Source organism: Nuphar pumila, chromosome 13 (genome assembly GCF_984573655.1).
Source record: "Nuphar pumila chromosome 13, dmNupPumi1.hap1.1, whole genome shotgun sequence".
NCBI classification, from domain to species: domain Eukaryota; kingdom Viridiplantae; phylum Streptophyta; class Magnoliopsida; order Nymphaeales; family Nymphaeaceae; genus Nuphar; species Nuphar pumila.
Genome location: NC_143261.1, coordinates 6,474,235 through 6,501,458, shown reverse-complemented (window position 1 = coordinate 6,501,458; position 27,224 = coordinate 6,474,235). Strand labels below are relative to the sequence as shown.

At 38.7% G+C, this 27,224-nt stretch overlaps 1 protein-coding gene and 1 pseudogene across 1 annotated transcript; one reads left to right on the top strand and one right to left on the bottom strand.

Annotated features, from left to right (window-relative positions):
- On the bottom strand, positions 1–4,338 carry LOC149817631 (xyloglucan 6-xylosyltransferase 2 pseudogene; annotated as a pseudogene).
- Positions 4,339–12,415: 8,077 nt separating this feature from the next.
- On the top strand, positions 12,416–22,755 carry LOC149817630 (protein ACTIVITY OF BC1 COMPLEX KINASE 3, chloroplastic-like). The gene is made up of 7 exons (XM_089984206.1): positions 12,416–13,207; positions 13,306–13,533; positions 14,107–14,442; positions 14,687–15,242; positions 18,107–18,293; positions 18,449–18,815; positions 22,232–22,755. Exons 1-7 carry the CDS (start codon positions 12,815–12,817, stop codon positions 22,358–22,360), a joined length of 2,196 nt encoding a protein of 731 aa, XP_089840332.1. The 5' UTR covers positions 12,416–12,814; the 3' UTR covers positions 22,361–22,755.
- Positions 22,756–27,224: the final 4,469 nt, after the last annotated feature.

Below are 27,224 nucleotides of genomic sequence, written 5' to 3'. Positions count from 1 at the left end.
CTAATCATAGATCATCTCGTTCCACCCATGCATCACCAAATTGGAGTCCTTGTAGCGATCCCAGAGGAGCTCGAAGACCATGTCAGTAAACATGGCGTTGTTGTCCATCCACCGGAGGAATTCAACCTCCAGGTGCAAGAGGAGGAGCTTTCGAATCAGCAGGAGCTTCGCCGAGAAGCCGGCCATCTTGACGTCGAGGAGGGCCATGTTGTAGAAGATCTTGATGTCGTGGAGGCGGCAGTAATCGATTTTGTTCTTGATCGGTTTCAGAAGGTAATGGTCGCCCATCTGGTTTTCGCATGCCTTCGGCGACGAGCCGGAGACGAGGAGGACCCGGGGCTTGCCGGGGGAGATGAAATTGGGGAAATGCGGGTGGCGAGCGATCCATTCTGACCTCTGCGAGTCCCAATCAGAGATTTTGGGGTCGAGAGAGTACGACTTGCTGTGATCCGATGGTGGGTCATCTTTCTCCTCCGTCGCCGTCGACAAATTGGTCCAAGTTCGGCCTATTGATGCCAAAATACCACTTGACAGGGAGCAATTTTTTTTTAATTTTTGTTTAAATTTAGTGACGGATATTATCCGTCGCTAATTTAAAATAGCGAAGGACTCGCGATGGATATTATCCATCGCTAATTTAAAATAGTGCCAGACTCGCGACGGATCATTTTCATCGCTAATCCATCACAAATTAGCGATGAATAAGTTTTGTCGCTACTTAGGGACAAAAAATTTGCGATAAAAGCTATTTGTCTCTAATCCGATGTTAATCCATCATTAAGCTGTTTAGCGACGGATTTAGGTCGTCGCTAATCAACAGGTTTCTTGTAGTAAAATATCATATTAAATTCGCATATATAATAGAATATTTAATTTGTGAGATACCTTGTGAACATCCTTAATCTTTCAGTAAATGATTCTCAAGGAGATTCACAAATATGTGATGGTTTGAGTATATAACATGTGAATTTTTGTAAACTTCATGCTAAAAAACAACCATCGTAAATAAGGTACTAAGTTCGCAATTAAAGTCATTGTTAATAAGCTTTTTATATGTGAATTTGCTAACAAATTTGCGGATTCGCCGAAACATTGTAAATATTGAGGATGAATACAATGTAAATTTTTTTCTTGTTTTCATATATATATATATATATATGAAACTCACATTTTGACCTGACCAGGAAAGTTGATGATTAAAATATTGTAACATCGTCAGAATGCTGCCAAAAATTTTGCAAGAATTATCGCAAGAAGAGATGAAAAATGTTTAAGGTTTTAGAGTTACGGTTCTTTTAATAAATAAATGAAAAAATAAATAAAATTAACAAAAAAGACTTTATATATGATTCAACAAGCACGAATGTACAAAAAAATGTGTGCCAAAAATATGCGCAGATAGCCATATATCAGTTACTGAAATAAAGTTTGCATTGTATATCATGAATGTCGTAATACACATGCAAATTTAGTTTAATATTTGCTAATTTACTTACGTTTTAGTTATAGAAAGTTTGCAAATTTGGTTATGTGAACTTTATGAGTTCCAAAAAAAAAACATTTGAATCAACATTTTAATGAGTTTGCAATACGAGGAGAGCATATTGATATATCGCTCAAACCTCATGGGATTCACTTATGTGAATGGTAAAAATGTCTTAAAGAAGTCAAGCATATTTATGAATTTGGACATGGGGATAATTTCAAAAATTGTCAGACATTTTAGGGAACGTGTCTTTTTTATTGTACAGATAAATCCTATACAAAAATATGAATAATAAGTTAAAGGGACCACCGTGATGGTTACCAATGTGGTCAGTGGGTCCTGTGTCAAGTTGAAAGCCGAGGATCAAATATTACTGTCTCATAGGGACTGTAGTTGCTTTATTACAATTAGGGCACCTAAAGCTAGGTGGTCATCCTCAACCCGGAGTTTTATCTCGTAGGCGTGCAGGCCCATTAAGTGACCCGGTTCTTGGTGCGGGTTTTCCTTCGTCATAAAAGAAAACAATAGAAAACAAAAAATGAAAACGTTTGGTAATGGGGTCGTTACGTATAAACACCTTTGGATTTTCACGGTGTGGGTCGTTTTAGTCAAATCCAACTTCGTGGGTTGGTTCAACTTGTTTACGATACTGTGAATCAGCTTTTGAATCATGTTGTTTTCTATGACCAGGTAAAGTATCAGACATTGTAGACCATTGATCTTGAAGCCTTCCAAAACCTAAACCCAATAAGTAGGGGTGGCAATTTCTGACACGACCCGCCAACCCGACCCGCCAACCCACCTCTTAGGCGGGTTCGGGTTGGGCTTAAGCCAACCCGTTTAATAAACGGGTCGACCCGCGTAACCCGTTTATTAAACAGGTCGTGTTCGGGTTGGGGGCATGCCAACCCGCCAACCCGGCTGACCCGTTTAATAAACGGGTTAGGCGGGTGGGTCAACCCGCCAACCCGTCTGCCAACCCGACCCGCCAACCAACCCGTCAACCCGCCAACCCGTCGACCCGTCAACCCATCGACCCGTCAACCCATCAACCCGACCCATCAACCTGACCCGCGAACCTGAGAACCCGTTTACCCGACCCAACCCATTTATTAAATGGGTTGGCCGGTTGTGTCGGGTTACCCGTTTATTAAACGGGTCGGGTTCGTGTTTCCCACAGCCGACCCGTTTAATAAACGGGTCGGGTTCTGGTTGAGGTATGCTGACCCGCCAACCCACGGGTCGACCGGCCAACCCGACACGATTGCCACCCCTACCAATAAGCAAAGATCTGATTCCTACCAACCTAAACATGTAAATCACATATGTAAGGTTAGTTTCATGAAATGCAACAAAAAGAAGTTTAAAAAACTGAAAAGGAAAGCTTATTCGTAGGTAATGGTAACAAGACCATATCATGTACTCCCTAAACAAAAAAGCACAAAAGATTGCAGAATTGCTTTCGTCGTGTTAATAACATGATATTTTAAAAATATGTGATGCCTCGAAAATATCAAATTTAACTGCCGACCTTTGGGATATGATATTTACTTCTTGGGATTATTTAACTGCAATTTTTTTAGATTTGTGCCAAGGGGCCTGGGTGGTTAAACATATAATTAGATCATTTTTTATGGGGTTAATCATATGCTCGCAATGAAGCAACGATTAATTAACGTAGGTGTATTGTCTTTTTTTCTTTGGACAGAGAGATTCATCTTTATAATTAGGTTATTAAAAATATATATCAAGCAATCCTAGATAGCGTAATCCATGTCATGGTTGCGGATTTGATTATTTTCAGGTCGATTGGATGCACCAACTTGATTTCTCTCTTCAATCACCGACTATATAGAGTTAATTATTCTTTCTACAGATGTAACCAGCTATTTTAGACCTGTTTTAATTCTCTACAGTTGAAACAGTTAGCGCAGCTCATGTTGTTGCTCCGGAAGATGGCAGTACTGGCCAAACCAAGGCAGATAAATCTTCCTGATTATGACTCAAAAGTGAAAGCGCACAACACACACATTCACAGAATGAACGCAGAGTAGAGTTACGTGGTTCGGTTAGTCAGGCCTACATCCACGGTAAAGTCTCTCCTCTCTAGGTTTCATTTATATTAACCATAATGAACACCATAAATCCTTGATGCAACTGTTAACACGAATATCTCTTCTTGATGTATTTTCTTATCTTTAGGATTACGCTTTTCATCGTGAGTGTGCATCCTTTCTTGGCAACTTATCATATGAGGTTCTTTCTTATCTTGGAGCATTGCATTTGGGGGGAGCAGGCGTGTCTTGAGGCAGATCCGATATCCTAACTGGATTCAGATCCTCTAACATCCTCCCACAAGCTGATTGGGTGGGGATGCACAACAAGCTTGAATTGTAAGATGGCAAACCGAGACGTTATCAAGGGCTTGGTGAGGATATCGGCGATTTGATCAGTTGTCTCGATATAGTGCACACAAAGTTCCTGTTTGGCAATCCGATCTCTAACTAAATGCACATCAATTTTAATATGTTTACTACGATTATGGAAGACCGGGTTCGCAGTCATAAAACTGGCACTGATGTTACAACAAAGGGTCAGAATGGACTTTGGAGGAGGATGCAGCTCAACAAGTAATTGTTTGACCCACACTAACTCAGTAACAACATTTATTCAACCTCTGTGCTGAAACGAGCAACAAAATGTTATTTGCCAGAATTCCAGGAGATCAGATTGGTACCTAAAAACACTACAAACCCACCAGTAGACTTCCTGTCATCAGGGCAACCGGCCCAATCTCCATCAGAGTACACTAAAAGGTTGGAGAAGGAAGACTTGGATAGAAGCAGCCCCATGTTTAACGTGAATTTGATGTACCACATAATGCGCTTAACAGCAGTCCAATGTTCCTCCTTCGGGCATGCATAAATTAACAAACCTTATTGACAGTGATGGACATATCAGGATGTGTGAGGGTATACTGCTGTAAAGGGTAGGATTTGAGAACTCGAGACCAGAATTAGATATGAATAATTGTAAATAAACAGGCAAAGGCGTTGAGACAGGTTTGGCCCCAACATATTGTTTTTCTAAAGTAACTCAAGGAGATATTTTCTCTGAGAAAGAAATAACCCATCTTTGGTGTGAAATACTTGAATTAATGCCAGAGAATAATGTAAGGGCCCGAGGTCCTTGAGAGCAAAGCACTGACTCAAAGTCCTTAGTAAATTCTGTATCATTTCGACAGAGCTATCTATCAAGATGATATCATCTACATACACCAATAGATACATAATAATTGATGAGTGATAAATCAATAATGATGCATCAGATCGAGAAGCAATAAATCCAAATTCAAGTAAAAACATGTTGAGACACTGGAAGCAAGTCTGAGGGGCTTGTTTGATGCCATAGATAGCGTGTTGAAGATGACAAATATGGTTCAGGAAGGTACCCAGGTGATTAGGTCATATAGACCTCTTCTTGAAGATGACCATGTTCAGTTGACAAATTCTCTAACCCTGATGAACCGCAACAGATAATACAGTCGCGAATAAAAGGCGGTTTGATAATGGGACCGAATGTCTCAAAGAAGTCAACTCCCTTAGTTTGAGTGAAGCCCTTGACAACCAAGCAGGCTTTATAACACTCCAAAGATTCATTTTTATGTCATTTAATCTTAAATATCCATTTGCAATCATTCACAAGAGAGGCAGACGAAGCAGGTACAAGGGACCAGGTATGGTTCTGTAGTAAGGCATGGAACTTATCATTCATAGTTGCATGCCACTGGGGATCCTTGCTGCCTTGAGAAAAGGAACAATGTTCGATATCCGTGGTAAGCTCAATGAGATAGGCTAGCGATAAATGATATTTGGTGCAGGTCCAGACTTTTGGTTTTAAAGTGCCATCTTGAATCGAGTAGTCATAGGATGAAAATGAGCAGGACTAGCAGATGGAGATTCAGGTTGGGCCGTAGGAGGGGTACTTGGAGCCAGGACATATGAGGGAGAATTGGTGGGGATTGTGGGTCTCGCGGGGACAGGGGACCTGACCACTTGTGGGAGGACTCAGAGGCTCAGGAGCATTGGGAGTCAGACTAGGTACTTTCGGTAATAAAGGTGGGGTCATTTTCAGCCATGGTGGGGCCAGTGGAAAAGCAGAAAACCAAGGGTCGACACCATTGGGGAGGAAACCAAAGGTGTGATTGTAGGCGGTTCTTGAAAAGGAAATTGACACTCATCAAACACAATATGTCAATTTATAAAAATTCTTTTGGTGGCCAAGTTTAAACAATAAAAACCTCTATGTTGACTGGCATAGCCCAGAAAAACACATAACTCAGATCTAAAATCAAGTTTGTGCTTACGATAGGGTAGTAAACATGAGAAATAAGCACACCCAAAGACGCAGAGAAAAGTGTAATTAGGTTTTGTGGAAAATAACAATTCTTAAGGTGGCTTGGATGATGTCACTGTGAAAGGCATACAATTAATGAGATAGATGGCAAGAGCAAGGCATAAGGCCAACAATACGACAAGAGTCCATAACACATATTCACCACCTCAGTTTGTATGCAAAAACTTGATTTTTGTGCCAATCAGATTTTCAACCAAAACCTTGAATTTTTGAAAAATCTCTAAAACTTTAAACTTGTGTGAGCATATACATCCAAGTGTATTTTGTGTGTGCATCCATGAAGTGCACGTCGTAACATTATCTTACCATAAGACACAATAGAATATGGTCCCCAAATATCAGAATAAATAACATCTACTAGCCCTGAAGTAACAAAAATTGAATAAACAAATGGGAGGTTATGGATTTTTCCATGCAGACAAGCCATGCATATATATCATATAAAGTCTTATTATCATAAGGTAAATCATACTTATTCAAAATGTGTCTAACTATTCGAAAAAAGGGATGGCCAAAATGTTGATGCCAACGTTCCATCGTGATCTTCGTGCCAACTAACACCTCCTTGTTTTGGGAGTCAAAGTCAAGTTCATAAAGTCCTTGCTCAGTTTTGCCTGTGATCAAAGTTTTCCCCGTAATTCGATCCATCACATAGTAACCATTAGGGTAAATTTAAAAAAAAAAAAAAGACATTATTATCTTCAGTAAAGTTTCACACCGACAATAGATTTCAACTGATTTTGAAAACATGCAGGATATTATCTAATATGAAAGATGAAGCAGAAGAGCAAACAATAGAGGATCCAGTATATATGGGGAATATGCAAACCTAACCCATTGCCAATTTTTACTCCATCATGTCCCTGATATTCTAAATGTAATGACAGGTTGCTTAGATTGTTGGTGACATGGTGCATTGCTCCTGAATATGAATACCAACCATCATCATTGTAGGTTGTCATCCCAACATGTTAAGCTTGAGTACCTCCTTGAAAAAGAAGATCATACTGGCTGCATTGCCTTGCACTATGGCCTTACATTTCACATGCTTGACACACTAATTTTTTTGGACTTTCATTCAGGTGTTGATAATTTTTTGGGCTTTCAACGACCTTCGTTCTGCTGGACATTGGAACGACCCTACGATCTACCCCATCCTTTGGACCTTTCTTCTAAAATTTCTTCAATTTTGATAATTATTTTGATTTTGATTTTTAGATCCTTGAAATTGAGAAACATTGGCTGAGGGATTGATGGCTTCTTTAGAATCTTGATCTTTCACGTGAGCCTCTTTACTCAGTAAGAGACTATAGAGCTTAGACACTGATATTGGATCTGATCTAGTAGTTAACAAGGTTTTGAATGGGGGCATATTCTCCTGGAAGACCCCTAAGTAAATACATGATCATTTCTTCTTCAAGGACAGGTCGAGAAATTAACCACAACAAGTTGATGAGCAACCAGTTTGGCTTTTTGGAAATACTCATCCACACTACTATTTTTTCTTTTTGAGGTATTGTAATTGGCCTTTCAATAGTATAATTTTGGCTCGAGAATGAGCCACGTAGGACTTTTTCAAGGTCTGCCATACTTCATAAGATGTCCTTAAACCGACCACTTGCAATGGACCGGTCAAGGAAGAGATTCGCCAACTCAGAAGGAGTTCGTCTTGCTTAAGCCATTTAACGTAGTTTGGACTCAAAACCATATTGGTTTGATCCTTAAAATTTTCAGGCATAGGTTTATAACCATCTACGTAGCCCATGAGATCATGGGTGTGAAGCAGGGGAATGAACTGTGATTCCCACAATAGATAGTTGTCGCTTGCCAACTTTGTAGAGAGGAAGTACTACAAATTAGAGTCAGATAGGATTACAGGGGCCATACCATTATCCTTCTTGTCTGACCTTTGAGCATCCTCCATTGCGATCCGCACAACGAATCACACAGTCACTGGTTGATGTTTCTTTGAAATTGAACTACAGATCACACGATCTGAACCAGTCTGGTGAGAACTGAGCTCGCAGTGAACAGCTGAAATCTGCAAACCTTCTTGCTGCAGCGTCGTGTCAATGGTGAAGATCGCCACTCTCTTGACAGGTAAGGTGAGCTCTAATACCATGAAAGCACACATTCACAGAATGAACCTAAAATAAATTTACGTGGTTCGGCTAGTCAGGCCTACTTCGACAGTAAGGTCTCTCCTCTCACTTTCTCAACTGTTTACCATGAGATGAGCTTTCATTTATATTAACCATAAGATACATATGGTAACAATGAACAAAATAAGACCTTGATGCAACTATTAACGTGAATATCTCTTCCTTATATATTTTCCTTATCTTTAGGATTACGGTTTTCATCGTGAGTATGCATCCTTTCTTGGCAACTTATCAGATAAGGTTCCTTCTTATCTTGGAGCATTGCATTTGGGGAGACGGCGTCTCTTGAGGCAGATCTGAAATCATTCGGATCCTCTAACAAAAAAAAATAAAATATTTGGAAAAATACAAAAAATAATTTTCACAATTCCTTTTCAAGCAATGAAATGAGTAAATCACGATGGATCGTTGAGTGGATTTTGAAGTCATGACATCCCTTGGTGACATTCACCAGTCGTCCCTACAAGATGAGTGGGGCCCTCATGGTCTAGAAAATGGTGAAATGAGCAGCAGCTAGCTAGGGATGCAAAGGTTTGGATAGCTAAATACATTGGGGGGGGGGGGAGACGGATCAAGTCGGATACGGAATAGCCAAAATCTGCAAAACGTCCGTCCTGGATACCCATTTCATCCCTACAAGTGCTCTCACAGATTCATGTTCTTATGACCAAGGAAAAATTCATGCATTTTTCTTTGGTTTTGTCCATACTCTTGAGTCATCAAGGCTTAAAGGATTGACTAAATTCATTAATTTGTGTGAATGAATTGATGTGCCTGTTCTTGATTACATGCAATTTCCATTGCATTGACACCATCCTTTGGTGCAACTGGTTCATTATTCTTTACCTAGGACTAAATTGATTATTAGGCAGTTCATCACTGTAGCTGCCATATCCGAGGCTATAGCGGGAATCGCCTCTAGTAAAGTAATTTAACAGAGCCTGCCTTCGAGCAACATGAACATATATAATGGTCATTATGTGAATGACCAATGAAATGTTTGTCATGTGGATTGATTGATTACCCACAGAATTTTAAGTAATGTTTGTTGGAAAGAAGGAGAGGAACACTAGATACCACACTCATGCACACACAAAAGAAATACTAAAAATACCTACCTCATTGCATTATCAATAGGAGTACAAAGGAAATAACAGAAAGCAAAAACACACCACTAAAAAATGAAACACACAATACACTCACGTCTAATGTCTCTTTATACAGGCAACACACCATTAAGTCCCACATCCACGTCTGCCACTAACCCACTAACACTCATGCACGGTTACACTTTACTCACACGATTCTTCCTATAAAGAAAAAATGCACAACCTTTTTAACTTAATGACCTTTCAACTCACCCGCTTCTTTTCACACGACCTTATCCTCTTTGTAAAAAAAGATGTTAATTATTACTTCTCATCCTTTGATGCAAAACTGGAGACACCAAGTGAATATCTGAATTTAATGAACTTTAGATGTAAAAGCACTTTGGTGAGACGATCAGCTACTTGATCATTTGTAGAACGGTGTTTCAATATAATTATATCTTCAGCTACAATATTTTGAATGAAATGATAGCGGAGCTCCATATGATGTGCTTGGTTCTGTCATGAAAAACTGGATTTTTTGTTATTTCTATTGTAGATATTGACACAATAAATTTTTATTGCAGAAACTTGAGATTGTTGCACATCTTCTAAAATTCTACAAAAGTTGTAATATATTCAGCTTCAGATGACACTGTTCATTTGAACTCCATGATATAGACCTGAACCAAGATTGAAAACATACTCACTTATATTTTTTTTGTCATCTACAAAACCATCCCAATCACTATAAGTAAAACCAACCAAGTTAAAATCAAGAACTGATTTATACCAGATTTCATAGTTGCTAGTTGCATGAGTATAGCAAAGAATATGTTTGGCTGCTCCAAGATGATGTTTCAAAGAATCATGCATAAATCTTGAGACCAAGAAAATAGGAAACATGATATCTGGATAGAATAAAGTCAAATACATTAATCCACCAATAATGCTTCTGAACAATCTTGGATCTACAGGAGTTGTTCCATCATTTGATGACAACTTATCATTCATGTTCATTGGAGTAGAGCTCTCATTGCAATTTGACATATTATACTTTTTAAGAAGATCAAATACATATTTCTCTTGAGAAATAAAAATACCATCAACTATATGATAAATTTGAAGTCCAAGAAAGTAATGCAAGAGCACCATATCAGTGCTTTGCATCATACTGTTCTTGAATTTTTCAACAAGAAGATTTGAAGAACCAATGTATATAATATCGTCCACATGAACACAAACAATGAGAACATCATTACCTCCAACTTTGACGTATAAGGTAAGCTCATTTTTACTTTGACGAAAATTATTTTGTTGAAAATATGAATCAAGCTTTTTGCTTATATCAGCTTTTTGCTTCCACAAAGTTTCATATGGGGTATTGTTGTACATTGCTTTAGTTGGCAAAATGTTTAAAAGATGAAATGATGTCGTCATTGCTTCAACCCAAAAATCATTTGAAAGTCTTCTCACTTAGCATACTTTGAATCATTTCTATAATTGTTTGATTTTTTTGCTTGGCAACACTATTTTGTTTCATTGTTTTTCTTAGAGTCGATTACTTAAAAATACCACTTTGTTTTAAAAAAGAACCAAACTCATCAAATAAAAATTCTCCTCCTTTATTAATGTGAAGAGTTTTTATAATATGCTCATTTTCTTTTTCAGCAAGGGCTTTAAATTCTTGAAAATTTTTAAACATCTCTGAGTTTTAAACAAGGAAGAACACCCAACTCATACGAGAAAAATCTTTAGTAAATAATAAAAAATATTTATTCTTGTCCAAAGATAAAGTTTATATCAATCTACATATATTAGCATGAAGGACTTCAAGAGGTTTTTTGATGCTGCAACATGGTGGAGGAAGGACTTTAGCGCCAGCGTCGGTGGATGGAGATGGTGGAGGAGCGATCACCGAGAATAAGGAAGGGAAGATCCCGTTTGTGGAGGTTTCTTTGTTAGGGTTTTCTTTCAGATCATCGATTTCCCTTCTGTTCCTCGATTTTTTCATTTTCTTTTACCTACATTTGTTTTATTTGATTTTTTCATTTTTGACCATTTAGATTTGGATTTAGATCCAAAATCCAAATCTGGCACATCACAATTTAAGTTTTTTTAGTGAGCTAGCCATTGTTTGGAATTAGAGATATCCGAATCCAATCCATAAAGTGAAGGGTTGGAGTAAATTATAACTTTTTTTGTTTTTTGCAATCAAACGTAAGATAAATTCTTCCACATGCCATTTCCAAGTCCATCAAACACAAGATAAATTCTTTTGAGTGACAAAAACTACAGAAAGTTTTTATCATATAATAAACCACAAAGGGAGAATTTATTTCCAGCAATCAAACAACGAAGATGTGATTTTTCTTGTTCATCCCGAAAGTTGGTAAACAGACCATGAAACGAACTTGATTGCAGATGGAACACATTGTATTTTACTACCATCTTTCACAACAGAGAGAGAGAGACGCCACAACCAAGGCGAATAAAGAATTTTCAAAGGAATTCTGGAAAAGCGGAGCGGTTTCTGCAAAAGATATTTAAAACCATGAATCTCAAAATTGAAATTCACCCCATTGTTAGGTCCTTGTACGTAAATTACGATAAAAAATGTGACAACAAGGACGTTGAGCCCGATTATGTAAAGTGGGCAATCCGGGAGGGCAATCATTTCTGTTTCCATCACTTGGGAGTATAGTTGTGGGGAACCAACCCGTTACATTTCCCTCGGATCGCAGGGAAGCGGGGATCCGTCCGACCCCATTCTGTTTGGGGCAGTACTGAAGACATGAAACGGCGAATGGATCGGTAGATGAAAGTGAAATTGGACTTACACTTTCACCTGTGTCGCCTCTTTCACGATTAAAATAATTTTATTTATTTAATAAAATTATATATATATATATATATATATATATATATATATATATATATATATATATATATATATATATATATATATATATATATATATATATATATATATATATATATATATATATATATATAATACTAAAGTTCTGTTAGTTGTCACCGTGGTCGACCCTTTCGGCCTTCTCTGAAGACTCTCGTGTTGCTCTGGGTGACAACTAGATCCCATCTTTCTCCTCCTAACAAATGCAACGGTAACAAATAGAGACTGTAAATTTGATGAGGTGCAAGAACAGAGACGGAAGTGAGAATGAAAATGAGGACAGTAAATTTAAGATAGAGTGAGGGTGAAGGTTCAAAGTCCCCCTGTAAGGGGAGATGGAAGTGATTAAGAGCGAGGATAGAGACCTTGTGCCCCGCACCGGCCCCAGTCCAGTGCCACCCAACGTTCGCCCAGATCCGCCCGTGGGCCGTGGCGTGGCAGCAACCACTACCACAAGCCTTGTTGGGTGAAGCAAAGCAACCCCGTGCGGGTGACGAGGAAGAAGGCGCGTTGGAGATTTTTTGGGCCTGCGGTTGAGTCGGTCGTGTCTGGATGGGTATGGGGAGATGTGGTGTCCGTTAGTTTTGAGCACTCAGCGACAAGTACTTTCTTCAATCTCTCATACGAGACACGCCGCGCAACGCATTTAGCTCAGGAATTAAATCAGATGAGCAAAATAAAATCGGATATACTCTGACGAACGGGCGGAAGCTGTTAGGCACAGTTGGAGTAGGAAGCGCTGATGGCCGCAGCCGCTGCATCTCTTACTCCTTCTTTCTGTTCCCCCTGCCCCTTGCTTTCCCACGACAACAGGCTTGTTAAATCCGTCCGTTTCCGTGGTTCCGGGCGACGTAGACATAAGAGGCAGGCTCCTGCTGCTGCTTCTCTGGTGGAAACTAGGCCCGCACCGATCGTTCCCAGAGGAGGAGGAGAAGCTTCTTCTTCAGGACAAAGGGAGGATGGAATTAAGTTTGCGGAAAGAGGGGAAGGCCGCTTGGTCAAGGCCAAAGGCAAGGGTAATGGCCCGAATGAAGAAGATTTTCAAGCGGAGGCCAGGGCGCTGGCTCGTGCCTCGAATGCCACTGTTTACAGCCCCGACCTCTTAGCTCAGAAGTACGGAAGTCGTCCTATCATGGTATTAGTTCTTGTAACTCGTTTTTTCTTCTTCTTGTTCCTGATTTCTCTGTTTTAGTTATAAAAGATAAAGAATGGTTGGGTTCCTTCCATTGGTAGGTCGTGCGGAGGACGTTGCAGATCTTTGGGGCACTGGGTTCTTTTGCGCTTAAGCTTGTGCTGGACCAGAGGAGCGGTCGCATCGACGAGAACAAGCGCTTGAGGGCGGCAGAGCTGAGGGAAATCTTCACTGGGTTGGGCCCAACCTTTGTCAAAGTGGGGCAGGGTCTGTCCACCAGGCCGGATCTGTGTCCCCCTGAGTACCTTGAGGAGCTTTCGCAGCTGCAGGTCCGTGCGTGTCTCCAAACACCCATTTTTGCCATAATTAGGACCAGAAAGCTTGTGCTTGTTTAATTGCCCTTCTTCTCTCCGATTCCCGAATAGTTCAGCTTCGATTGTTAGATTACCAAACACATCGGCTAGTTTTTGGATCCTCATTGTCGTTTTCGTCGTCTTGCCACTGTAAAAAATTTGGGAGCTTTTACCGGGAACTCTATCTTTATCCGTGAAGATTGATCACTTGTGAACTGAAAGTTGGGCAAAGGCAAATCAAATGTATCTTAATGGTGTTAAGCTTTTTCACATAAATCACCCATGAACTTCACAAGGGTGGAGGTTAACATTGTTTCACCATTTGCTTCCATGCAATTCGTGATGTTCTTTTTGATGATTCTAGTGCGTTGCGCTTTGAGTTGAAAAAACAGAGGATCCTAGTTAATTCTTTTAGCCTCTTTCTTGCACTAGTAATGGCAATGATTTATTTGGAGACACTGGTGGTATCATGGTGAAAGCACTGAACCATGTTCTTTGGAGTTATAAGAGCTTGCCGTATGCTTAAAATTTCTTTTGATGATTGAGCAGGACGCTTTGCCGACTTTTCCAAATGCTGATGCGTTTGCTTGTATCGAGAGAGAGCTGGGACTCCCGCTTGAGTCGATTTTCTCATCCATCTCGCCGTCCCCAATAGCTGCAGCCAGTTTGGGACAAGTTTACAAAGCTCAACTTAGATACTCGGGACAAACTGTTGCTGTTAAGGTGCAAAGGCCCAATATCGAGGAAGCAGTGGGACTGGACTTTTACCTGCTGAGGAACTTGAGCTTGCTTATAAACAAATACGTGGACATTATCAGTAGTGATGTTGTTGCACTTATTGACGAGTTTGCAAGAAGAGTTTATCAGGAGCTCAACTATGTGCAGGTAGATGTGATCATCAGGCAATAAACTCGAACACCATCTTCAGAATTTCAGTGTTTCATAATTCTTGATCATGCTTTATAGTTCAAACTCTCCTATATGATGTGGCACTTCATATGTGACACCAGATTTGTTCTATGGCCTGGCGATGCTATTGCATAGTCTGATAGTCATATCTGTGAAAAATAGGTGCTTTGTTCTATTAACAAATACCATCATCTAAGATGACAGGAGCTCTGTTGCGCAGGAGGGACAGAATGCACGTAGATTCAAAAAGCTATATGCAGATAAGGCAGATGTACTTGTTCCGGATATTTTCTGGGATTACACCAGTGCAAAGGCGCTGACTATGGATTGGGTGGATGGTGTGAAGCTAAATGAGCAAGAAGCAATTGAAAGGCAAGGACTGAAGCTCTTAGATCTAGTGAACACAGGCATACAATGCAGTCTTAGGCAGCTGCTTGAATATGGATATTTTCATGCAGATCCTCATCCTGGTAACCTTTTGGCAACACCTGAGGGAAAACTTGCTTTTCTTGACTTTGGGATGATGAGTGAGACCCCAGAAGAAGCGAGGTTTGCTATCATTGGCCATGTTGTCCATATGGTCAATCGGGACTATGAAGCTATGGCTCGTGATTATTATGCTTTGGATTTCTTGTCTCCTGATGTAGATGTTTCACCAATTGTGCCTGCGTTGAAGAACTTCTTTGATGATGCTCTGAATTCAACCGTGAGCGAGCTGAATTTTAAAACAATTGTTGATGGATTAGGAGTTGTTCTTTATCAATACCCTTTTGATGGTAAGTCTTAATGTCCCTTTACAGATACTCAGAAATCAGAAATCATGGTTGCAATCAGTGATTGTTGATTCCTTTTATCTATAGGAATGGCTCATACTTTTAATCTTTATTCTCATGCTGTTATTTATTTATCTAATACTTGCAGCAGAGCTTTAACCCAACGTCCCTCAGTTAAACATTGTAACTTGGTCCAGCTATGCAATTTGGTGACCTCATGCTGTTAACTTCTATCCTAGTGCTTTTATTGAGCAAGAGGCAACTGTGATGGCTGGATGGGTAGTTGCAGATGTCAAGGGATCTTGGTTCACAAGCCAGGCCTGCTGAACAGAAGCTGAAAAAGAAAAAGAAAAAGAAAATAGCCTGCAAGAACTATAGTTGTATATAATAGGAATATCTTCCATTTACCTATACTAAATTTGAAAATTTTCTTTATTCACATATGATGGTTCTCCAACCCATTTTTAATTATCTCCTGCTTTAGCTGAGAGGCATTCAAAGTGCATATATGGTGTCTTTTTTGTTTTTGATTTGTTCCTTTTTAGCAAATATTTTATCAGTAACCTGTTATCTTAACCGGGGAACAAGGGGAGCAGTGCCAGTCTTTCATTCCTTTGCTTTTGGGATTTGAGATTGACGTGGCATGATTTAGTGGCTTCTCAATGAAGATGTTCTTGTTGATGATTGTTTGCATCCAAAACACTAAATGGCAAGATAACATATAAAGACCATGATGACTGTTACTTCCTATACTCCATGTAATTTGGAAAATAATGTCTGCAAGAAAAAAGATGCCTATCTTTTTTTATAGAAGCAACTACAAATCAGTCTTTCAGCATTACATAGGACAGGATGAGACAAGCTGCAACAGCAATAACTAGTTGATGGTCAACTGACCAAGCTACTATCTATACCTTAAGAACATTTTTTTTTTTAATATTAGGCTAATTGAATAGCTAAAAGGTTGCATCTAGGTTCATCTTATCTTTATGATAGTAGTGAGTGTTGACCTTATGGCTCATGCATGGGCATATGATGTCTCTTAGAGATGGCATAACCTATGTTAATGACTTCTGAAGTTTGGTGCTCTTACAGAATGCCTTCCATTTTATTTACACCAATGTTGGGTCTGCCAAACCCTCCTTGACAACTAATGTTAAAAATGGAGTAGCCACCAGTGATAGGAGAGTTTTCTAGGTTCTCTATATTCTTTATGATTTATAACTTCAATGCATAGGAAATTCCTTTGATTTAGGGTGTTTTTGCCTCATCATCCAAGTTTAGTTTGGTCAGGCAATGCTAAAGTTGAAGCTAGTATCACTTCCCAAATGTGGCAAAGGGCAACGATGAGGTTACCCATGGCCAGCCAACTAGTCCTTTAGATGAATATGCTTTTATTTCTTGTATGTGATTTTATTTTTTTGCCATCACAACATGGGACAAGATGAGACTAGTAGGGCCGGTGATGAAAAAATGGAATAGGTTCTAGTATGCGATGATGCTTGAGGGGGCTATTGTTAGCGTGCATGGGAATGTTTCTATACTGGAGGTAGGACAAGGGGAAAGGACAGAAGGATGATGTTACATGAACATGTATACAAATCGTGATCTATGTGGATTATTGGCCCAACTAACACATGAAATACCGTCTTATGATTAAAATCATGATGAACCATAAATTTTGGCATGATAAGTTATGGATGAGGGAAGTGAAATCATGTTTCTTGAAAGTACTCTACATTGAAGAGAAAGTTCTCAAGGAGCATTTCATGCACCATCATTGCTGTGAAAGAGACAATGAGGGGGCATATATGTCATTTATCTGTTTGTTTTATACATGGTTGCAATTATGTCATCTGTATGGGTGTATTTTTCATTTTGTTAGTCTTCAACTTGTAATCTAATAAGGGGTTTGTATGCATCTTTTTATCAAGTAGGAACAGATAAATAACACATAAATCTAGGACTATTCCGATCCTCAGATATATGAATGGAAATAAAAATGGACCAAGCTAGTTACAGATGTAACCACCATTTTCATAACTGCAGTCAGGCTATCAAACACGGTGTGAGAATAACAGAATGAACTGTGAGGCCGAATAGAGCATCTTCCTTTTCCTCTTCACTATCTTGAGAATAGCAACACGGTTTCTGGACTTTGATCTGAGAGGACCTTTCTCCTAGTCCTCCACTCCCCCCTCATCCATCACCCTTACAAGGAGGGAATTCACCTGCATCACCAACTTCACTGCTACAGGAGAATGGGGAAAATTACAACATAGGAGAATGGGTCAAACTGCAAGAAATAAAGACTTGGGGAGGGAATTAAGTTGCATGTTTCAGAAGTATTGCTCCATGTTGAAGAGGAAGTTCTTGAGGTGCATGTCCATTGCTACTATAGCAACCAGGTTTTGAACTTTGATCGAAGATGACCCTTCTCTTGGTCCTCCTCTCCCTTATTCCATTAACATTCCCTAATAATGATATAGACCTAGAAAAAGAGGTATACAAAGCGCCACTGCCCACTTCCTACCAAAATGGGATGCAGGAAAGGTTTGTCAATTGAGGGAAAGCTGATATTGATATGTCGAATGGCTGAAAGCCAGTTAAGAGCCAGTAATTTTGAACAAAAACATGCATATTCCGAGTAGCCTTTTGGGATTCAGTGCTTCACATGCATCTTTGCAATATTTCATTTGACACTACTTAGATTAATATTTTTAATCATTAAACCTCCATGGGATGTGATTCAATTTTAATTAAGCATAGATAAAATTATTTACTAGTTTCCATATTAATGTCCTTTGTAACTGATTTTTTTTCTGATATCGAGTTTAATGTTGGTTATTTTGTGTGATTATTCACAGTTCCAGCATATTATGCATTGATATTAAGGTCACTTACAGTTCTGGAAGGATTAGCCCTTTGTGCTGATCCAAATTTTAAGGTGCTTGCTGCTTCATATCCTTATTTTGCTAAGAGGCTTCTCACTGATCCAAATCCGTACTTGAGAGATGCATTAATTGAGTTGCTATTCAGGGATGGTAGATTCAGGCAAGTGTGTGTTCTTTCATTTATGACGGTTTGATTCCTTATGTTGCATGAGGTCTATAAACCATTAAATAATGCATTTTACTATTTTAGTAAGTCTACATGTGGGTATAGCTGGTGCAAAATGGTTTAAATTGGTTTTAAACTTTTTATTTCAGGTGGAATAGGCTTGAGAACCTACTTGTGCAGGGGCGCAAGGACAGAGATTTTACTGCAAAAGATGCTTTGCAACCAGTGTTGAAGCTGTTGTTGGGTCCTGATGGTGAAGAGCTTAGAATTTTAGTCATTAAAGAAGCAACACGAGTTGCTGAAGCTATTGCCATTGGGGCAGCATTTGACACATACAACTCCATTCCTGAAGTTATGAGGGCTCTAATTGCTAATGGTAGTACAACTAGCCCTTTCAGGATCAGTGAGAATGAACTAAAAGTAATGCTGGAACTTCGAGATCGAGTGTTCAGAATATGGGGCCTTCTGAGGTCTTCAGAAGATTTTGATCCTTCTCTTCTGCAGCCAATTTTACAGGTGAAAAGTAATTTTTCATGTCCACAGTTCTCTGTTTCTTTCTAGATGTATGATAGGTAGATTTACATCATGCATGTGTGTATAACTGTTTCGTTATACACTGTCGGTCCCAAGCCCGGATAAAGGAGGAGGGTTGCGGTAGGCCTGTGACAGCCAGCATAAAAACTTAGTCATACCCTATGAATATGAACCAATATGAGAATTTCGTTGGGGCGTTCCCTACTGAGCGACACGCTGTACTGTATAGGCCCGGAGACAGTGATAAATGGGCAAGGGTTGCTAGGTCGTTGCCCGGAAGCGACGCATCACACCGGCGCCCGGGTGTGGTGTCAAATAGGCAAGGGTTCCCTCACTTTGTTGGATGGGTGGGGGTAAAGAAGTTAGTCCAAGACCATAAACTTAGGTTAGCCTCTTGGAACATAGGGTCTTTAACTGGTAAGTTGGTAGAGTTAGTAGATGTTATGTGTAGGAGAAAGATTGATATTTTATGTCTACAAGAGACCAAATGGGTAAGTGAGAAAGCAAAAGTGATAGAACCTTGGGGATATAAGATTTGGTATACAAGAATAAATAGGAATAGGAATGGAGTAGAGATTGTTATGAGTCGTGAATTTATAGATAATGTAGTTGAGGTCCGTAGGAAGGGTGATAGGATTTTACTTATTAAATTAGTATTAGGTACAAATATTATTAATATTATTAGTGTTTATGCTCCTCAAGTAGGTTTAGATGATTCCATTAAGCGTCAATTTTGGGAAGATTTAGATGGAGTAGTACAAGGGATATCTTATGGAGAAAGACTTTTTATCGACGGTGACCTTAATGGGCATGTAGACATTAGTAGAGATGGTTTTGAGAGTATCCATGGAGGCTATGGTATAGAAGAAAGAAACGAAAGTGGAGAAAGGATTTTAGATTTTGGTTTGTCCTATGATATGATCTTAGCAAACACTTGGTTTAGGAAGAGGGAGTCTCACTTAGTAACATTTAAAAGTGGGGTTTATACGAGTCAGATAGATTTTTTCCTACTTAGAAAGAGAGATAGGGGTTGTTGCATTGATTGTAAGGTTATACCGGGAGAAAGTGTAGCTACACAACATATATTCTTAATTTTAGATCTTAGAATTAGACAATGTCGCAAAAGAGATAGACATAGGATAGATCCTAAAATTAAGTGGTGGGCACTGAAAGGAGCTAAACAAGGAATGTTTGTAGAGCAGGTAGTTAAGGAAGTTGATTGGTGTCTCGAGGAGGATTCAGAATCAATGTGGAATAAGATATCGGGTGGCATGAGAAAAGTGGCTAAGGAGGTATTGAGTGAGTCTAAAGGCGGTGCACCGCTAGGTAAGGATACATCGTGGTGGAACGAGGATGTCAAATTAGCTATTAAGGTTAAAAGAGAGTGTTATAGAAATCTAAGTAAGAGTCGTGATAAGGAGAATTTGGAGAAGTATATGATAGCAAAGAAGGAAGCTAAAAAAGTAGTTCAGAACGCGAGGGATAAGGTATATAAGGAGGTTTATGACAAGTTGGATACCAAAGAAGGTGAGAAGGATATTTATAGGCTTGCAAAGATGAGAGATAGAAAATCGAGGGATCTGGGTATGGTTAGATGTATCAAAGATGAAACACAAAGGGTTTTAGTCAAAGATGAGGAGATTAAGGAGACATGGAAAAATTATTTTGATAAGCTATTTAATGAAAGTCATGCTCAGGATCTTGGAAACTTCTCTATTCCTTTTCATGAGATGAATCGTGACTTCATGCGTAAGATTCAAAAGAAACAAATTGCAGAGGCTTTGAAGAAAATGAAATCAAGAAGGGCAGTTGGCCCAGATGGTATTCCTATCGAGGCTTAGAAATGCTTGGGAGAGAAAGGTTTAGAATGGTTGACAAATCTTTTTAACAAGATTTGGCGGACAAATAAGATGCCTAATGAGTGGAGGAAGAGTACTTTGGTGCCTCTATATAAAAATAAGGGTGATATACAAGATTGCACAAACTATCGTGGTATAAAACTCATGAGTCATACTATGAAACTTTGGGAGAGGGTGATTGAGTCTAGGTTGAGGAAGGTTGTCACGATATCGAAGAATCAATTTGGTTTTATGCCTGGAAGATCAACTATGGAAGCTATACATCTTCTTAGACAACTTATTGAAAGATATAGAGAGAGGAACAAAGATTTGCATATGGTTTTTATTGATTTAGAGAAGGCGTACGATAGAGTACCTAGGGACGTTCTCTGGTGGACAATGATGAAGAAAGGTGTTTCTCTCAAGTACATTAGTATAATTAAAGATATGTATGAAGGAGTAGTAACCAATGTCCGCACTTGTGGAGGGGTGACAACCAATTTTCCTATAACGGTTGGGTTACATCAAGGATCTGCTTTAAGCCCTTTCCTATTTGCGATAGTGATGGATGAGCTTACGAGATCAATTCAAGAAAATGTACTGTAGTGTATGTTGTTTGTTGATGATATTGTTTTGATTGATGAGTCTAGAACTGGGGTTAATGCTAAGTTAGAATTATGGAGACAGACATTGGAAGCTAGAGGTTTTAAGTTGAGTAAGAGTAAGACTGAATATATGGAATGTCAGTTTAGTAAGCAACGAAGTAATGATGAGGGTGTAGTGAAGCTTGGTGAGCAAGAAATACCGGTGGATGATTGTTTTAAATATTTGGGATTTATCATTCAAAAGTATGGAGAAATTGATGGAGATGTAAATCATAGGATAAAGGTTGGGTGGATGAAATGGAAAAGTGCAACTAGAGTGTTGTGCGATCGTAGAATGCCATTGCAGTTGAAGGGAAAGTTTTATAGGACGACTATTAGGCCTGCTTTACTATATGGTACAGAATGTTGGGCTGTCAAGAGACATCATATTCAAAAAATGAGTGTAGCTGAGATGCGTATGTTGAGATGGATGTGTGGAAATACAATAAAGATAAGATTCAGAACGAGGAGATACGTAAGAAGGTAGGCGTTGCACCCATTGAAAATAAGATGAGAGAGAACCGTTTACGGTGGTTTGGACATATTTGGCGAAGGCCTAATGATGCTCCAGTTAGAAGGATGGAGAAATGAGAAAATATATTAGTTAAAAGAAGTCGGGGTAGGCCTAGAAAGACATGGATGGAGGTGATAGGAAAGGATATGAATGCTTTGAACCTCACCAAGGACATGGCATTGGATAGAAATGATTGGAGGAGAATTATTCATGTGGAAGACCCATAATGATTTTCTTTTTTGGTTCATATCGCCGACCCCAATTATTTTGGGATGAAGGCGTAGTTGTTGTTGTTGTTGTTGTTGTATGTGTGCGTGCATGTTGTGTTATATTGTGTGTGTGCGCCCGCGCTCATGCACTTGCTATTTAGTCAAACTTAACTGTGAACTCTGGGGTGAACAGATTCTCCAAGAACCTGAAGCTCGCGACCTTGGTAGTCGTGTTGTTGGCGGTGTAACTCAACGTCTAGCTGCACGTTTGCTGCAACAAGTTCTTCGTTCTCCAACTACAATTCCTGCAACTCCATCATAGGAGATGCAATGTTGGTTGGGCCACAGACGTCTTTGTACAATGGTATATAAGAAAGTTCCGTTGTTCTGTTGCTAGCCGATTTTATTCAATAAAGTGGTTGCAGATTGGCAGAGCGGTTGGTATTCGCATGCAAATCAGGTACAAGGAAACTTGGACAGGATACCTTCCAAAGAACCTTGGATGCCGTTCATCATTAAAATGAACGACACAAATATCAACCTGGATGAATGCCCCCGATGTGATGGACCCCATAAGTCTTTGAAATACCATTCACACTGATCGACGACTGTAAATGCATTGGTGAATCAACTAGTGGGATCCGGATTCAATATTACACTGTTTCTTAATCCAAAATATGGGCCAAACAAGGATGGTTTTTAGCCCTTCTAGCTAAAGAGATTCAAGCCCAAATATAGAAACCAATAAATTGAAGAAACATAAACGCACTCTTCCATGTGAGCACCAATTCACCCACAAGAAAGTTTCCTATCATGGATTACAATATTTTTTCCCTTGCTTTTCAAGCGTCGCCTAAGCCGTCCAAAATGCTGGTGTTCGATAGGGCTCGAGTCCGCTACGAATTTGTGCTCCTCTGATAAAGAAAATTACCTAAATGCTAAAGAAGTTCTTGATTTCTTGGTTTTGGAGCTTCTTGCTACTTTCATGAATGCCCGATATCCAGGAATTTCACATGATACTGGAGATCCTCAATTGAGTGGCTTTTCGATGTTCCTGGTCTAGCGGTAGTGTATTTGATTTACCGACAGGCCTACTCAGATTGCACCCTGTCCTGTCCTGATAGTGAACACCACTATGTTTTTTTTTTTAAAAGTGTCCACGGTGTTCTATTCTCCCCTGTTCCAGGGGGGAGGGTGGAACTCTCCCGGATATGAAAAAGCATCCCAGAGGAATGCTTTTTCAAAACGGTCCTGTCTGTCCACGCGTCCTGCATTTGCATGGGCATGCAGGGGTACATGTCCCTGCGTGTTGCGTGGATGGCGGGCACCGCCTTCTGCACACTCAAATGCCCCCTCAGTTTTTAGAATTGGGGCTCCAACTTGTTGGGAACATAGTGCATGTGTGAGCGTGTGTAATGTCTCTGTTTTGGATCTGTTTTTATTTACTGTTTGCATAAATTAAAGTACATTTTATAAAGAAGCATGCCGATTATATTTTAAACAAGTGAATGTTTGGATCACCAATTATTTAAACTAAAATGAAAGAGAAAAGGAAACAAATAATTAGTGGCGGTCACGGTGATGGTGATGGTGATGGTGGTGGTAGTATTGGAGGTGGCGATAGTGGTAGTTGTAATGATGGAGGTGTGATAGTGGTGGTGACAATGGTGGTCATGATAATAGTAATGACAGTATTGCTGGTGATTGTGATAGAGATTATAATAGTGGTCATGAGGGTGTTGGTGGTGGTGATGGAGGCAGTATTAGTGGTGCTGAATGGAAATGGTGGTGGCGGAGACAGTCAGGTGAGGGGATTGGCGAAGAAGTGATGATGGTGTCAGCAACCTACTTTGAGATATTTTGGACATCACCAAGGTTGCTGCAGGCTCCGATTCTGCCATGCCGACTCCCTTTTGCGGTTTGTGTGCACGTGGTTTCGGACACCAACCTAGTGGTGTAGCCATACCCTCGCCCCTGCGCCTAGGCTTGTCATGGCCGATCAAACTACCCATTCATGTTGTGGCCGTTAATTAGGACTTAGGACTATATATAAGTGTTGCTACTCTCTCTTGATCTCGTAGTCGCGATTGTTGTTTTCATGCATAGACTCTTGGTTATGTTTCTCTTAGACCAAATCTATTTTGGTTGTAATAGGCATTATTGAATAAAAGTTTTTGACAATAACAAAAACATGCATTTTACATAGCAATTTGCCACCAGATTAGATTTTGGTTTGAGTCTAAATTAGACTCAAGTTAAAATAATGATCCGAATCTGAAAGCAATTTTGTTGAGCAAATCAGTATCCAACCCAAATAAACATTGAAGTACAAGTAATTTGACGTGATTTCTTAATAACTCTACATTTTTTAGTATTCTCCGGATGTCCAAAATCACAAATATCCAACATCATTGGGACACTTTTACCTTTCACAACTGTGAATTTAGGCTTTTTTGCGATAAAATTGTATCGCTCATCGAATATGTCCAACACCCACTTAAATCCATAATCATAGGTTTTTTATGCGAATTTAAACTTCATGAACTTGCATAAATTTATTTGCAAAATCTTGATGAAATTGAAACAACCAAAATTACAAATATCCGATTCTTTTGCATATAATAAAAAATTTGTCATTTCTTAATTTTGAGATTTTCTCCCCACCTCTCGCAAATAACATACTGTTTCATATATGTACTAGAATAACATAAATTTATTTGCGAAACTTCACTTAAAGAGAACCAACCAAATCACAAATATGTTACATACATATTTGCAATTTTTTTTTAGATGTGTTTTTTCTTAATAGTTGCAATTTTGTCAAATCATATATATACTCATTTTTGTTTTAGGATTTCTTCTTCTCGTTTGTGTCTACAAAGAATTTTTTTATAGAACCTTTGCGGCAATTGTTACATTCAAATGAGGTTGAGAGTTTAATCCTTGTGATTGACTTTTCCATCTACATGTTCAAAAGGTGAGTTTCATACAATATATACCTGCGTATCACCATACATATTTTTGAGGAGGTTGCAATATCATCTTTATAATCGACATTCGTTTAAAGTTTACTATGTTAACAATATTTTTCCATAGAAATATATATTGTTGTAGATGATTTATAATTGTTTGCTTGTCCTTTAGTTAATATTTGTTATTTTTGTATTGGTGTAATAGGGTTAGGGTTTACTGTGCACAAACATTAAAAGTGTTAAAGTGCATTATCATAGTTCTTGTAGGCAGTTAATGATGGTGTTTGAAATAGCTAAAGTACATTACCGTATGTCTGATTACACTAATTGAAAATCTATAGTAATCTTCAAAAATATTATTTTTAAAGAATTTAAAGGTTTTGATGTCTTGTCTAATCAGATATGCGACTTTGAGCCTTCAGTATTGTTATTCTTCAAACAACAAAAAAGTGTGGATAGATGTGAATGATGATGTAGAATTAATGTTATTTAGTGGTGATGTTTACTTATAAGTATACAAAGTTAATGAATGAGCATTTAAACAAGGAGTAGTTGATCAATAAACTGATGCAAATCCTATACAAAGTGTGTATCTATCACAAGCATCATCTATCGATTTGAGTTCTTTGTTGATTATCCAACTATTCCAATCAATGGACGATATTGATATTATACATGATCAACAGAGATTTGCAAAGAATATGGAACCACGTGGGCAAAAAAATGTCAGTGATCTTCACAATAATTTGAATGACATGCAACCTTTTAGGCATACAACAATGCTAGGTACAAGTTATAATTTTGATATAATTTATCGTTGAGATATAGATGCGATGATGAATATGACATTTTGATGATTAATCATGAATATTGAAAATACAAGAATGATGCATGCATGAAAGTAAATGAAACGATCAATACAATGAATTTTAATGTAGTTGGTGCAACCAAACAATCAATTAATGACAACAACGATCATGTTGACAGTGTAGAATAAGATGATAATGAGTATACCATATCGATAGAAGATGATGAAAGGTATGTACCAATGACATTAAAGAATGTGAACCCTTAGTTCTCGTTCAGTGTGTTCTTATACAATGAAGAATAATTAAAAATCATTGAAGTAGCTAGAAACATCTGATTTGTATGAGCAATTGCATAATGAAAGGCTTAATGATTGTGAACAATTCTAATGGCTATTAATACACTCAAACGATTGAGAAATTATTTTGCACAAAATGTTTATTGATCTCAACACTGCCACGAGTTTTTGAAAGATCATGTGATTAGGAATAACTATAAAGCATTTTTTTTAAGAATTGCAATAAGAGAGTTATTGTCTACATGAAGAAGAACACTCATATAACAATTGATTGTCTTTGAAAGATTCATTATACAAATGCACACATATTAAGTTTCTTTCAATTAAAGAGGCATGATAGTGATCATACATGTGATGGATCACTGGACGATATTGTAGTGAAGAAAGTGTCTTCCAAGTGGATTTCAAGTATTATCCATAAATGCATGCACGATGAAGATAATTCCAAGATAAATTATGAATGATATCAGTCTCAAAAAAGTATGAAGGTTACTTACAAATAAGCATGGTATGAACGAGAATACACTAAGACTGCATTATATAGTTCATTTGAACAATCTTTTGAGGATGAATGTTAAATCTGAATAATATTCTAAGATGGATTTGTCAATTGTCCAAAGGTAAGGATTATTTTTAAAAAGTCCTTTTTTCTTTTAGGCAAGTGGGACCATCACGCCCTAAATGGGTTTGGCGCATTGAGATGGAACCTAGGCTGCCAGGCAGGCAGTCTAGGTTCAAATCTCATGGGCGTGGGGAAGGGGTACACCCACAGAGTTTTATACTTCCAGGACAGTGACAGTAAGTAGGACAGACAGAGCTAGCACTTTTAGGTCTCTGATCCTAGGGAGAGGATCTCCATGTAAATATTAAAAAAAAGTAAGGTCCTTACGTTCATTCAAGTAGAGGGATCAGGTGCAATTATATATGGCTTTGAAATGAAACAAGCCACTCGTGGCTTGGCTTGTATTCTGCTATAAAGAATTTTCTGGGCAAGCCGAGCACTGTGTGGTGGCTCGTATAAACTCGTTATTCAATAATAAATATATTTTATGAATGATTTAGCTTGAAAACATAGACCTTTGAGCCATAAACAGAGCTTTGGAGTGCAA